This window comes from Mandrillus leucophaeus, unplaced genomic scaffold (assembly GCF_000951045.1).
Source record: "Mandrillus leucophaeus isolate KB7577 unplaced genomic scaffold, Mleu.le_1.0 Scaffold581, whole genome shotgun sequence".
Classification (NCBI taxonomy): domain Eukaryota; kingdom Metazoa; phylum Chordata; class Mammalia; order Primates; family Cercopithecidae; genus Mandrillus; species Mandrillus leucophaeus.
This window is the reverse complement of record NW_012106264.1, coordinates 584,258-599,042: the sequence shown is the minus strand read 5'-3', so window position 1 is coordinate 599,042 and position 14,785 is coordinate 584,258. Positions and strand designations below refer to the sequence as shown.

The window sequence follows — 14,785 nt, the reverse complement described above, 5'->3', positions numbered from 1 at the left end:
CTGCCTCAGCCTCCTGAGTAGCTGGGATTGTAGGCATAAGCCACCCCACCAGGCTAATTTTCGTACTTTTAGTAGGATGGGGTTTCACCACGTCGGCCAGTCTGGTCTCAAACTCCTGGCCTCAAGACATCCACCTGCCTTGGCCTCCCAAAGTGCTGGGATTACGGGCGTGAGCCACCAGGCCTGGCCTTGTTTTATTATTTAATTTTTTTGAGACAGAGTCTCACTCTGTCGCCCAGGCTGGAGTACAGTGGCACCATCTCAGCTCACTGCAACCTCTGCCTCCTGGGTTCAAGAGATTTTCCTGCCTCAGCCTCCTGAGTAGCTGGGACTACAGGGGCAAGCAAACATGCTCAGCTAATTTTTGTATTTTTAGTAGAGACAGGGTTTCATCATGTTGGCCAGGGTATTCTTGAACTTCTGTCCTCAATGACCTGCCTGCCTCACCCTCCCAAAGTGCTGGGATTAAAGGCATGAGCCACCGCACCCTACCAGAAAAGTGATATTTTAAAAGCAGCCAACCCTTCTTGTTCTTAATATTTAAACCCCCAATCATATCACATAGGTTCTTACCATTTTACAGATGCAGAAATTGAGGCACAGAAAAGCAACTGACCTAAAGTACACAGTTAATAGATGGAGCCATAATTCAGACGTAGGCAATGTGAGACCAGAGACCAATTTTAACCACTGTGTCTGACTGCCTCCTGCGTGACATACATTGTTAGGCTGAAGTGATGAGAGTAAAATGATGATCCTCACGCTATGGAAGAGAAGCAGAGCTAGCCCTAGCAGTGGTCATGTCTCCCCCAACTCCTCAAAGGTTCTCAGACCACCCGCTTTTAAATAAAATCACTTACCGGCTTCTAAATGCAATAGTAGACAAAATGTAAGGAGAACATTTCCTTTCTGCATCTTCATCTGTCTCTTTGTGGCTGGAAAGCAAGATGCCTGGGTCCTAGATGTGCCAAGACTTTAGAGGGCGAAGAACAGAGGATTCTTGAGAAAGGGGACTTGAAGGTGAAGAGATAAAGGCTGGTGCTTCCAGGAGCATATGTCTCCTACGTTTGTGTTCCTGGGAAGAATCTTGGGCTCAGGGGTGGGCAGCTGGATGCCTGACTTCCTTAGGCTTCCTCCAGGCAATGTAGTTGCCTCTTTCTCTGTTGTGAAAGAGCTACAGGGGCCTTTATAGCTTCATATGGTCTGGGGAGGGGTGGGGCAGTTGACCTGACAGTCTGTCAACTACAGGCAGGTGACAGAATGATACCAAGCCTGGGAAGGAATAGAGCGGGGGTCAAGAGGAAGGTGAGAAAGGAGAATGACATGGTCACACTAGGCAGGGTGCTGGGCTGGGTTGCAGCAGGAAGTAGAATGGGATAAGGAGATCATGGTTGTCAGAGTGGAAGGGACCCACCCTTTGAAGCAGGGATCGGGTTAGAAACCTGTTCCAGCTCAAGAATTTGTTTTCTGCTCAGGAAGTCCTGTAGACCTGCTTTAGCATGAAAGAAGCCCTAATGAGCTGAGCCAAGAGGGTAGGACCTCACATCTCTACAGCAGACAGTAATAGGGGACCCAAAAGAGACCAGTAACTAGGAATCTGGGCTCCTGGGTCATGGGCAGAAGACAAATAGAATGTTGCTGAGTATGCAGTAGGTACTCAACAATGCACATTGAAGGAACAGGGGAAGAGAGATCTAGAAGACATAATGAAGAGAGATAATGAAAACATGTTTGGGGTCTCTGGGGCATGGGAACTGAGGGTGTGGGAGAGTACTGAATATGTCTCCTGTCAGACTCATAGCAGGAGGAGGGTAGGGTCTCCTGCTGACTGTCAACCATAGGAGCTCCCCTCTGTTTTGTTTTTGTTTTCAGAGGACTCTATGGGAGCCTTTCCACCCTGAGATCCTTCTGATGTGCCTCTGCTTCAGTTTCAAGGAAGCATCTTTCAGGAGAGTACACCCCGCAGGGAGAGACACAGTGACATATCAGGACACAAGTCTGATGGGAGGAGGGAGATCAACGGTCCAAGTCCTGGAGGAGCCTTGAATTTTGTCTGGACACTTGGATATGGCCAGCAGAGAGGAAACAGCTAAATGAACGTGACTGAAGAGACCCAAATGAGCAGAGGGTTTGGGGAGGTCTGAGATGGCATCTGTGACCAGGCTGATGGGGTCCTAATATATAGTCTGTATTTTCTGTCTTAGTCCATTGGTGTTGCTATAAAGGAATCCCTGACTTTGGGTGACATAGAGAAAAGAGGTTTATTTGGCTCACGGTTCTGCAGGTTGTACGAGAAGCATGGCACCAACATCTGCGCTGGTGAGGGTTTCAAAAAACTTCCACTCATGGCCGAAGGAGAAAGGGAGCTGGTTTGCACAGATCATATAGCGAGAGAGAGGAAGCTGGAGAGAAGGAATGGAGGAGGTGACAGGATCTTTTCAACAACCAGTTCTTGTGGGAACTAAGAATGGGAACTCACTGCTTTGAGAATGGCACCGAGCTGTTCATGTGGGATCTGTTTCAACCACCCAAACTCCTCCCACCAGGCTCCACCTTCAACATTGGGGATCAAATTTCAACATGAAACTTGGCAGAGTCTAACAACCATATCCAAACTATAGCAATGACCAAAGTGAGTTGTCTGCATTTCCCCCATCAATGACGAGAAACTTCCTGGAAGACAGAGTCTCTCAGATAGTTTATTTGTAGGCGAACGAGCTTTCCTGACACGCAAGTTCTGTTAGAAGGAAGCTGGCAAACAGGAGGTGGCTGAAGACATGAAGGAGCTCTGAATGAGTGAGCTGGAGAATCAGAAAGGCTCAGCGGTGTGCTGGGAAAGACTCAGAAGTGAGTCTGCCTAGTGGCTGTGATGGGAAGTTCCACAGGCTCAGGTATGCGGGAATGCTCAGTGACAGGTTGGGTCCTGGACTCCCAGCGATCCTTCTGAAGTGCCAGTATTCTGCAGCTGAAAAGCCAATAGCACTCTAAGAATTTTCTTCCTCCAGAATTATTTAGAAACAGAGATCCTGGATTCAATCCAAATTTCACCTTTTAGAGGCTACTCTGAAAATTGTAGCACGCATACTTATCAGAGCCTAATGTAATTAATATCTTTACTCGATATCAGAACATTTTAATTCGTATTACCCATCTCACAAGTCATACCCTATATCATCAAGTATTTTAATTCCATCTTGTTTTTTAACTTCATGAAAGATTATTGTTGTCTGCTCGCACACCCTCATCCTGAACACAGTCACTCAGCTACATTCAGCTGCAAGAGAAACTGAGAGAGACTGTCTCCAGCTGGGTAGACGTATGCTCAGCTGACATTTGAGAGTTCTGTTGTTAAAGATGGAGAATGGGTGTTAGCAGACAATCACAAAGCCATGACATGATCCAGCAACCCCACTGCTGAGTAGGCACCCAAAAGAAAGGAAATCAGTGTATCAAAGAGATGTCCACACTCCAACGTTTGTTGCAGCACTAATTGCAATAGCTGAGATTTGGAAGTGTCTATTAATGGATGAATGAACAAAGAAAGCGTGGTACAGGCCGGGCGCAGTGGCTCACGCCTGTAATCCCAGCACTCTGGGAGGCAGAAGCGGTCAGATCATGATGTCAGGAGTTCGAGACCAGCCTGGCCAGCATGATGAAACCCCATCTCAACTAAAAATACAAAAATTAGCCAGGCATGGTGGCAGGCATCTATAATCCCAGCTACTCAGGAGGCTGAGGCAGGAGAATTGCTTGAACCTGGGAGGCGGAGCTTGCAGTGAGCCAAGATTGAGCCACTGCACTCCAACCTGGGTGACAGAGCAAGACTCCGTCTCAGGGAAAGAAAAAAAAAAGAAGAGAAAAGAAAACGTGGTAGGTATACATAGTGGAGCACCATTCAGCCGTAAAGAAAGAATGAGAGCCAGTCATTTGCAACAACATGGCTGGCCATGGAGATCATTATGTTAAGTGAAATAAGCCTGACACAGAAAGACAAACATTGCATGTTCTCATTTATTTGTGGGATCTAAAAATAAAAAACAATTGAGCTCATGGACCTAGAGACTAGAAGGATGGTTACCAGAGGCTGGGAAGGGTAGTGGGAGGACTGGGGGAGGTAGAGATGGTTAAAGGATGAATTAATTAAATGAATTAAATTAATTTAAAAAAACAAATGAATGAAAAAAAGAATGAAAAGACCTACTCTTTGATAGCACAACAGGGTAACTATAGTCAATAATAACTTAATTGTATATATTAAAATAACATAAAGAGTGTAATTGGATTTTTTTGTAACTCAAAGGATAAATGCTTGAGGGGTTGGCTACCCCATTCTCCACGATGTGCTGATTTCACACTGCATGACTGTAATCAAAACATTTCATGTGCCCCATAAACATAAACACCTACTAGGTACCACAAGCAGTAAAAATTTAAAAAATTAAAAATAAAGCCATGAAACACGTTTAAACCTACTTACCTTATATTCTGCATTTAATAATTTCAATACCTAAAGTCCTTGAGGATCTGATACTGCTGTCTAGTTTTTTGGTTTTGTTTTCTTCCTTCCTGGTTTTCACTCATGGTGTCTGTTTTCACTTATGATTTGAGAATCATGACTATAAATTTATTTTTCTTGGAATGTTATCTGTCGAGGTCAAGGCTGCAGTGGCACTGGCGTAGCTCACTGCAGCCTCGACCTCCGGGGCTCAGGCAATCCTACGGCTCTCGGCCTCCCCAAATTCTGGAATTACAGATTAAGGTATGATCTTTCACAGAGAATTTGCATGTTTTTTCCAAGCATATGGAGACATTACCATTTGAGGATTATTTTATTATTATATTTTTAATTAAAAATTTTTATTAACATATTGTTACTGTATATACTTATGGGGTACAATTTAATGTTTTGATACATACATATGCTGTATAATTTCAGGATTATTTTAAATTAAAATATAAGATTGCGGTCTTTTGAATTACCTAGACTGCATGATTTGTGGCTATAAACCATGTAAGTAAGGTATTGTTGGTTGTTGTGGTTACAATTTATTTCTCAAGGGATACTCCCCCTACCCTCCTCTGCACCAAATTTAGAGACAGGCAATTTTGCTTGCATTTCCTTAGAGGAGGGACAGGTTTATTTTTAGTTTACATTCTCACTGAAAGTTACAGATTTACGTGATTCCTCCCCTCCCCAGACCTTGGGCTGATCCAACTGAAGCTGTAATGCCCGAAGCTTAAGTTCTTTGGGTTTGGCAAAAGTTGGCTTCAGTACTTCCCTTACCTCCTGGGTCCTATTCAGTCTGTAATTTTAGCATTCCATACTTTCATGCCAATTCACTGACTCTTTCAAGGAGATTTTGAAGTCCATAACTTAGCTTTGCAGTGTATTTTCAGTCAGGGCATATAGTCCATTATATAGCCAGAAGTTTAAGTTGTCATTGGATTGTTTTGAGAAATAAATGGTGATGTATTTACAGGCACTAGCATAGTGTTTAGCATTTAATAAGCATGCAATAATAAAAGACAAAGGGAAAATAAAAAAGACAGACACAAATACATAAATACATAGATGCCAAGTGTATTTTGAGATTTTAATTTGTAGCACTGTCCCAGTAAATTTCTTCTAACTTATCATATAGCATTTGAAAGAGGCAAAGAAGTAGGGAGGGAGACTCTTCCCAAAGATGAAGAACTGGAGGGCACTGAGTGAGTCTAAGAGGGTTTTCTGAGCTACTCAGTTTGTACAGTTTGAAGTTACAAATCCAAATGAAGAAAGTCATGTAATTACAAATTCTAAGGGGACATCTTTTACCCCCTCCATTGTTACAAACTGTGATAATCTTATTCTTCCTCCTACTGGTCAGGTTCCATCCTGAGGAAACGATAGAAAGCCAAAACCTAAAGAGTTCTGACTTGTGTGTTGAGAGATCAAAGAGAAATTGTTCTGAGCTTGATCATTCTGACCCCTCCTCCCAACAAGAGTTGGAACCATGGTTAAGCTTGGGGGGATATTTTCACCTGAGCTCACACTCAGATCTGATGAGGCTGCAAGTCTCCTCCAGAACCACTCCCTATTTTTCTGGCTGTCCCATTGGCCGAACCCTCTGTGCTCTTTTCTCTGGTTCTTTTCTTGATCTTGATCATGACCATCTCTATGGCCAATTCCTTGGAGACCTCAGGGAAGCCCATCCTGACCCATTTTATGGTCACTACCTTCTCCTCCATGATCCCCCTTCTTCCCCGAGATTTTATTTTCCATAGCACCTTCCATTATCCAGTCTATGTCCATACTCTCCTTTTCCTTGGTGACCTCCTCTGTGATGCATTTCATGGTTATTGCTGTAGCCTCCTCCAAGTCCATAACGCCCACCATGATTCACTCCATAGACATCTCCACAGCTGTGGCTCAGTTCATGGCCCAGTCCTTGTCCAAAGTCATGTGTTCCTGTGTGTCCCATCTCAAGTCCCCCTCCATGAATGACTACATTTCACAGGCTGTAGAATGTTCTAGAGCCCAGGACTGAGTCCAGGTATAGACCAAGGCCAAGGTTGTGGTCATGGAGGTTATAAATGCCTCTATTTGTCAGAAGTAAAGAAAGATCTTTCTAAAAGAGAAAAATATATGTATATTAGTAGTTAACTCCTTTTCTTCCTTATCATTAAAACCTTCTTTATGATTGTCAAAACTCATAAATTTCACTTTTCAATATTGTCTATTTTCTCATCAAGTCTTCCTCTGTGTGTGTGTGTGTATGATATTTAGGACTCTCTTTCTCTCATTTATTTATTTCTTGGAGAAAACAGCCTTCCTAATTAGTATACTTGTACCTTGGTAGGGTTCTATGCGCTCAGCTTTCAAGACAAGATAAGTCTGGGAATGGTGGCTCATGCCTGTAATCCCAGCACTTTGAGAGGCCGAGGTGGGTGGATCACTTGAGCCCAGGCATTCCAGAGACTAGCCTGGGCAACATGGTGAAACTCCCATCTCTACCAAAAAAAAAAAAAAAAGACAAGGTAAATTCACATCCTGTACCTGGGAGTAGAGTCGGCCAGGAATAGGGAGTGTTTTATTGTGTTAATCAACAAAGAAGGTTGCATGTCTATGAGGTCAGGTAAAAATAAATGGAAGTTCATAAGGCCAGGTACAGTGGCTCATGCCTGTAATCCTAGTATCTGGGAGGCCAAGGCGAGAGGATCTCTTGAACCCAGGAGGTAGAGGCTGCAGTGAGCCAAGATGGCACCACTAGACTCCAGCCTGGGTGACAGGGCGAGACCCCATCCAAAAATTAAAATGAAAATTTTTTTAAAGTTCATAAAATAGAAGCTAGAATAGTGTTTACCTTTGATGGAGTGGGTATTATCTGGGAGGGGCCACAAAAGAAACTACTCAGATGGTAGAAATATTCTATATTTTAAATTGGGTAGTGGTTATACAAGTGTTTACACTTTTTTTTTTTTTTTTTTTTGAGACGGAGTCTCGCTCTGTCACTCAGGCTGGAGTACAGTGGCCGGATCTCAGCTCACTGCAAGCTCCGCCTCCCGGGTTTACGCCATTCTCCTGCCTCAGCCTCCCGAGCAGCTGGGACTACAGGCGCCTGCCACCACGCCCGGCTAGTTTTTTGTATTTTTTAATAGAGACAGGGTTTCACCGGGTTAGCCAGGATGGTCTCGATCTCCTGACCTCGTGATCCGACCGTCTCGGCCTCCCAAAGTGCTGGGATTACAGGCTTGAGCCACCGCGCCCGGCCTGTTTACACATTTTAAAATTAACCAAGCTGTACAAATAATATTTGTGTACTTTTGTAAATTATACTTCAAAATTTTTTCATCTGTGAACAGCACTTTTTTTCTATTAATATTGTTCTTTTATTTTTTTTATTTGAGATGGAGTCATGCTCTTCTACCCAGGCTGAAGTGCAGTAGCACAATCTCAGCTCACTGCAACCTCTGCCTCCCGGGTTCAAACAATTCTCCTGCCTCATTCTCCTGAGTAGCTGGGATTACAGGCACACACCACCGCGCCCTGCTAATTTTTGTATTTTTTGTATTTTTAGTAGAGATGGGGTTTCCCCATGTTGGTCAGGCTGGTCTTGAACTCCTGACCTCAGATGATCCACCCACCTGAGCCTCCCAAAGTTCTGGGATTACAGGCATGAGCCACCATGCCCAGCTGTTCTTTTTATTTTTAAGTGTAATTTAACTTTTAATTTTTCTCCCAACTGTATTTAGTTGATGTGATATTGTGAAACATATATTTGGACCTCTACCCATTTCCTGGCATGCAGCTCCTAAAATCCTTAGGTACTCCAAAGTGATTTTTTTGTATGCGAATGAGTCGACTGTTGGCTTCAGGATGGTGGCTACTCACTGGAAAGACCAAGGCACCACCCCTTAACTCTTAACCCCCAGGGAGGAGAGGGAGCTGAAGTTGATTGCTGGTGGCCATGGTTTAATCAATTGTGTCTACATAATGAAGCCTCTGTAAAAACCCCAAAGGCCAGGGCTCAGAGAGCATATGGAGGTTCCTGAAGGATGGGGTGCTGGGAAGGGCATGGAAGCTACTTGCTCCTTCTCCCTCCACGCCTCTTCACCTGTATCCTTTGTAATATCTTTTGTAACAAACCAGTAAAGGTAAGTGTTTCCCTGAGTTCAATGAGCCACTCCTGCAAGTTAATTAAAACCAAAGAGGAGTAATGGGAACTCCAACTTGGTTCCAGTTGGTTAGACGTTCAAGAAGCCTGGACTTGCAGCCTGTGGGAAGGAGGGGTTGGTCTTGAGGGACTGAGCCCTCAATCTGTGGATCTGATGCTATCTCCAGGTAAGCAGTGCCAGCACTGAATTGGAGGACACCGAGCTGGTGTCTGCTGCAGAACTGATTGCTTGCTTAGTGGTGGGGAGAACTTCTCCCTTACTTTGGTCCCAGAAGTGTTTTGTGTTGGTGGTAACATGAGAGCAGAGGAAACACAGTTTGTGTGTTTCCCACTTTCAGAGCTGGTGAATAAATATTGCATATACTTACGGTGTACAACGCGATGTTTTGATATATGTATACATTGTGAAATTATTAAATCAAGTTAATTAACACATCTATTGCCTTGAATACTTATCATTTTTTATTGGTAAGAATTATACCTCAGTTTTTAAAGAAAAAGAAAGATAAGAGAGAGCCTATAAAGAGTTAAAGTTTGGAGAACTATCTAAAAAACACTGTGGGCCAGGCGGGGTGGCTCACACCTGTAATCCCAGCACTTTGGGAGGCTGAGGCAGGTGGATCACGAGGTCAGGAGTTCGAGACCAGCCTGGCCAACACGGGGAAATCCTGTCTCTACTAAAGATACATAAAATTAGCCGGGCATGGTGGCACGTGCCTGTAATCCCAGCTACTTGGGAGGCTGAGGCAGCAGAATTGCTTGAACCCAGGAGGCAGAGGTTGCAGTGAGCTGAGATCGCACCATTGCATTCCAGTCTGGGCAACAGGGCGAGACTCTGTCTCAAAAAAAAGGGCTGGGTGCAGTGGCTCACGCCTGTAATCCCAGCACTTTGGGAGGCCAAGGTGGGCAGATCACTTAGGTTGGGAGTTCGAGACCAGCCTGACCAACATGGAGAAACCCTGTCTTTACTAAAAACACAAAATTAGCCAGGCATGATAGTTCATGCCTGTAATCCCAGCTACCTGGGAGGCTGAGGCTGAGAATTGCTTGAACCCGGGAGACAGAGAGGTTGGGGTAAGCTGAGATCACGCCATCGCACACCAGCCTGGGCAACAAGAGCAAAACTCCATCTCAAGCAGACCAGAATTAGAGCCTAGCTCTGCATGGCCTTGTCCTGTGGTCTTCAGCAAGTCACGTATGTCCCTGCCTCCAGTTTTCTAGTCTGTAAAATGGGATAATAGGAGTACACACCCTCAAAGGCGGCTGAGCAGAGCAAAGTAGAGATGATGCTCTCTAAGCACTCTGGGTCCTGGACCTCATACCTAGTAGATAGTTAATAAAATGCTAGTTACTAATATTACATATTTATCTTAAACATTTAGGAGGTTGCTCATGGCTGGTGAGTCACATATTGTTCTTCCCTTAGGGTGGGGTCAGAGACTCTGAAATAAGAAACTCAGGTAAGTTGATTATAAATCATGTTAACTGTTTGTGGCTTGTGTGAATTTCTCATTTATGTATTGTGCACTCTGGCTCATCCTACCAATTTACAAACCACTTACCGGAATACATAAAGCCAAAACGAGAAAATATAAATGTTCTATTTCTTAAAATAAAACAGGAGAAATACGTTTGAATAGAAGATTAAGACCAGAATGGACAATAGAACGCAGTCTGCTGCTGACCAGTGCCTGTCACACCTGCACCGAGAACTGCAGAGGGCTGGGCCCTGTGGAACGTCAAACCCTCCCCTACTCCAGGGGCAGCGTTTCTACGGCCTCCGTTCTCCAGAAGAGAATTTCTTCGTCAACTTCTCTTAGCATTTAGTGAAGAGTTTTGAAATTTCCAGCCTATTTGAGTTGTGCTAAGAGGTACCTAGAAAAGGGAATTTGTTTTCACTTGGGTAAAATCACGAAGGCATGAGGTGGGGGGTGCCCCACTCTCACCTCTGGAAGGAGCTTATGATTTTATTTATCTTGAAAGTGAAAAACCTGTTGAGGACCTAAATGTTCATCACTTTCCAAAGATGCTTTTTTTAGTGCTACAGTTCCCAGCTATTTTAAAGACACATTTCCCATCATATTCTCAATGCTCTTCTATTCACACCCAGACACTTTCCTCTCACATGGGACCTCCTTCCTCTTCTTCTTCCTTCTTCTTTTTTTTTTCTTGAGATGGAGTTTTGCTCCTGTAGCCTAGGCTGGAGTGCAGTGGCACGATCTTGGCTCACTGCAACCTCCACCTCCTGGGTTCAAGATGTTCTCCTGCCTCAGCCTCCCGAGCAGCTGGGATTACAGGTGCTTACCACCACACCGGCTAATTTTTGTATTTTTGGTAGAGATGGGGTTTCACCATTTTGGTCAGGCTGGTCTCGAACTCCTGATCTCAAGTGATCTGCCTGCCTTGGCTTCTCAAAGTGCTGGGATTACAGGTGTGAGCCACCATTCCTGGCTCCCTCTCCCTCTCCCTCTCCCTCTCCCTCTTCTCCTTCTTCCTTCTTCCTTCCTCTTTCTTCTTCTTCTCCCTTCTTCTCCCTTCCCTTCTTTCTTCCTTTCTTCCTGCTATATCTATCATTTATATTTTCTGTCTTTCTCCTTCTCCCTGGTCTACATGAGACAGTAAAAATCAGACTGCAAAAGTAGCAGTCAGCCACTGTCCATCAGGAGGTGGATGCATAACAGCATAGGTGGAACCAGCTGTGCGGGGTACCGAGAGGAATATTTTACCCCAGGGCGCACTGCAGCTGTGAAGCATCACAGCCCTTACTCACATCCAGTGACCTACTCACTTGCAGTGATTTAGCCAATGAAAAATTTCATTCTCTAAAATCACAGACTATTACAAATTTGCTGTTCGATTCTAAATCAGTAAGAAGGAAATATCCCAATCTTGTCTGGAAACTCTAAGTGACTTTGACCTAGAGAAGTAGCCTACAATTCCAACTGGGGTACAAACAAGGCGTTTCTGAATACAACATTCCACGTTCATTTTAACTTTGTAGTTTCCAAGGAAACTGAATCCATTTCAGTTTCAAGCAGCCGGTGACCCCTTTACAAACAGCCCTGCTTTCTTTTGAGTCTTTTAAAATTCTTTCATTTAAATTTCACCAAAAATCCACACTTTCCCCCAATACTATAATGACATTTCCCCCAATACTGTAATGACATATCCTTTGTTTGGTGAGAAGCTCCTCAGCTCCCCAGTATACAGCCTCCCATTTTGCAACAAACTGATAAACCTGACTTCGTGGGACTATACATTTGCTTCTGCACTCTTGGTTGATTGGACTAGGGTACAAGTGACTCTCCAGACCCCTCTCCATGCTAATAGCCTAGTGGCCCTTTTTCCATCAATTCTATTCCTCCTCGTGATCTATCTTCTCAGGAAGTCTCTGCGCATTTCTATGCACAGTCACTCTCCCAAGGCAAAACCTCAGTCCTACTGATAATCCAACACCAACCATGACTACGGCCAGGGAAATGAGCATGATGGCCTGGGGCTGTAAATGTCCACTCAGTTTGATCACATGTGTGGGTGTGTGGCTCACGCTAACTGTGTTAGTGCCCGTGGACACCGGGTCCGTTTCCTGGGAGGTGCTGCTAGTTGGCTCACGGGTGGATCCTGTGGTGGTCCTGATGCGGGGGGCTGAGGTGGTAGATGATGCTCCCATAGTGGATATACCCAGGTCAGAGGTGTTTGAGACTATTCCAGTCACAAGACAACTGCAGCAGAAGCCATGGAGTCCATTCCAGGGGCCATGGTGACAGAACTGGGGGCGGTAGGACTGGTTCCGGGGTTCACACAACACGATGCATTCATAGCAGAGATAATTAAAGGGGAGTGGGAGTGCTTAGAGCAGAGGGGGTGAATCTAACATGCCTATGGTGAGAGTAGCTCAGGAGAGGGGTGGTGGGGGAGGAGAGATGCTAGAAAGCCATTCCCCTGTGGCTGTGTCCTCACAATAGAGGTGGGTAGAATGTGTCGCCTGGCAGGATTGGTGATAGAGGAAGCAGAAAATTGAGGAAACGTGACTGTCGTGGGTACGGAAGTGGAAGATCTATTTGACTTCAGAAGCGGCCACCCAAATAGAAGAGGGCAGGCTGATAACCAAAGCGGCAGGCCCTGCTTCTCTTGTGACTGTGATCACTGGGCGTAAGGAGGGAGCTGGAGGAGGAGATGACAGAATTGGATTCACTCATGGGCATGCCAGTGGCCGTGGCTGGGACAGAGGTGACATCATCTACCACACTGTGGTGGCCAGCAAAGGTGGGGTGAGTGTTCCTGGGCAGATGTGGGAGGACCTGACCCAAGTGGAGAAGCTGCTCACAGGGACAGGAGGAGGGGGTGCTCAGACAGGTGCGAGCGAGAATCAACACAGCAGAGGCGGTGGTGGCAGCTTAGGTAGCGATGGGTGTGCCTAGGTCAGAAGTGGTTAAAATAGGGTCACAAACAGCACCAGTCACCAGAATAGAGGTGAGTGTGCTCAGAACCAAGAGGATAGAATCAGATGCAACCAGCTTGCTGATGGCAAGTGCCAGAGAACGAACACAATTTTTTGGTCTTAGACCGGAGCAAGGCAATATGATTTGGATTTGTGTCCCTGTCCAAGTCTCATGTCAAATTGTAATCTCCAATGTTGGAAGAGGGGTGTATTAGTCAGGGTCCTTTACAGCAACAGAACTGACAGACTATATATAAAGGGGAGTTTATTAAATATTAACTCACACAATCACAAGGCCCCACAATAGGCCGTTTGCAGGCTGAGGAGCAAGGAGAGCCAGTCCGAGTTAATCTCCTTTGGTAACACCCTCACAGACACACCCAGGATCAATACTTTGTATCCTTCAATCCAATCAAGTTGACACTCAGTATTAACAATCACAAGTCCACTGCTTGTCAACTTGAACCCATGCGCATCTCCTGAGATCATACAGAATCTTCAAATAAAGACAATAATAAGGTCATAAGTACACCTAATATAATACAGCTATCCTTCATACAACCGGAAATGCACCAATCCTCAACCCATATACGTAAAGTTAACAATACTTAAATGCTGATGTGAAGTCAATAAATCTTATGCCACATAATGAAGGAGAAAGGAAATGAAATGAAGATATTTTCTTAGTACAAGTGTATACATGTACAAACATGTTTTTAACAAAAGGAGGAGGAAATACTCATGACGGTTACAGTGCTTTTTCTGCAGCTGGTCACTTGGTCGTAGCTGGTATAGATGGCTACCTTCTTCTACAACCCATTCTGTATTCCCTTTGCCTTTAGCAAGCATCTCAGCAGGTCATGGTTTTTTCCTGGTGGAATGACCCAAACTTTCATTCCTGAAAGGTCTGGGTCATTTGTAGTCCTGGTCATTTGTAGTCCTGCCTGGATTGGGCTGTTGTAAGTTTCCCATTGACCTTAATCACACAGCATGATAATGCTAAGAGATGCCCTAAAGGATCTCAAGTATTCCATGCATACATTTCCTTACCTTCGTTGTGGAGTAGTAGACTGATTTCTTCAGAATAGTCTGGGTCAATCACGACAGCCAACACTGTAACTCCCTTCTTAGCCTATTGACATAAAGGTAGAAGGAGCCCAAAGTGTCCAGGTGACAATTTTAACTTCCAGCTTAATGGAATCGTTGTTGTGTCTCCTGGTGGCAGCATTCCTCCCTCTGGAACTAAGACCTCTAGGCCAGCAGAATGTAATGTCTCAGGAACAGGAAGCAAAAATTTTGCTAGTGGATCACTAGGGGTTATGGTGAGTGGTGCCACTTCCACTTCCACCCCTTGATTCCTGGACCCATGAATGCTGGCTATGGGAGAAACAGTACCATACATTGGACACTGATTCAGAGCATAAACAGCCTTCTAGAGAATTTTGCCCCAGCCCTGCAAAGTATTGTCACCTAGTTGATGTTTTAATTGTGACTTCAAAAGGCCATTCCACCGTTCTATCAATCCAGCTGCTTTAGGATAATGGGGAACACAGTCAGACCAGTAAATTCCATGAACATGAGCCCACTGCCACACTTCTTTAGCTATAAAGTGAGTGCCTTGGTCAGAGGCAATGCTGTGTGGAATACCATGATGGTGGATAAGGCATTCTGTGAGTCCACAGATGGTAGT

At 44.7% G+C, this 14,785-nt stretch overlaps 1 protein-coding gene across 1 annotated transcript in view; it reads right to left on the bottom strand.

The window, feature by feature from the left end:
* Positions 1–1,156, bottom strand: part of MUC21 (mucin 21, cell surface associated) — a 4,324-nt gene extending 3,168 nt beyond the window's left edge. Inside the window, exon 1 of the mRNA XM_011999110.1 lies at positions 861–1,156. Coding sequence (XP_011854500.1) covers positions 861–921 — 61 coding nt within the window. The 5' untranslated portion in view covers positions 922–1,156. The remainder of the gene's footprint in view (positions 1–860) is intronic.
* Between the last annotated feature and the right edge of the window lie 13,629 nt (positions 1,157–14,785).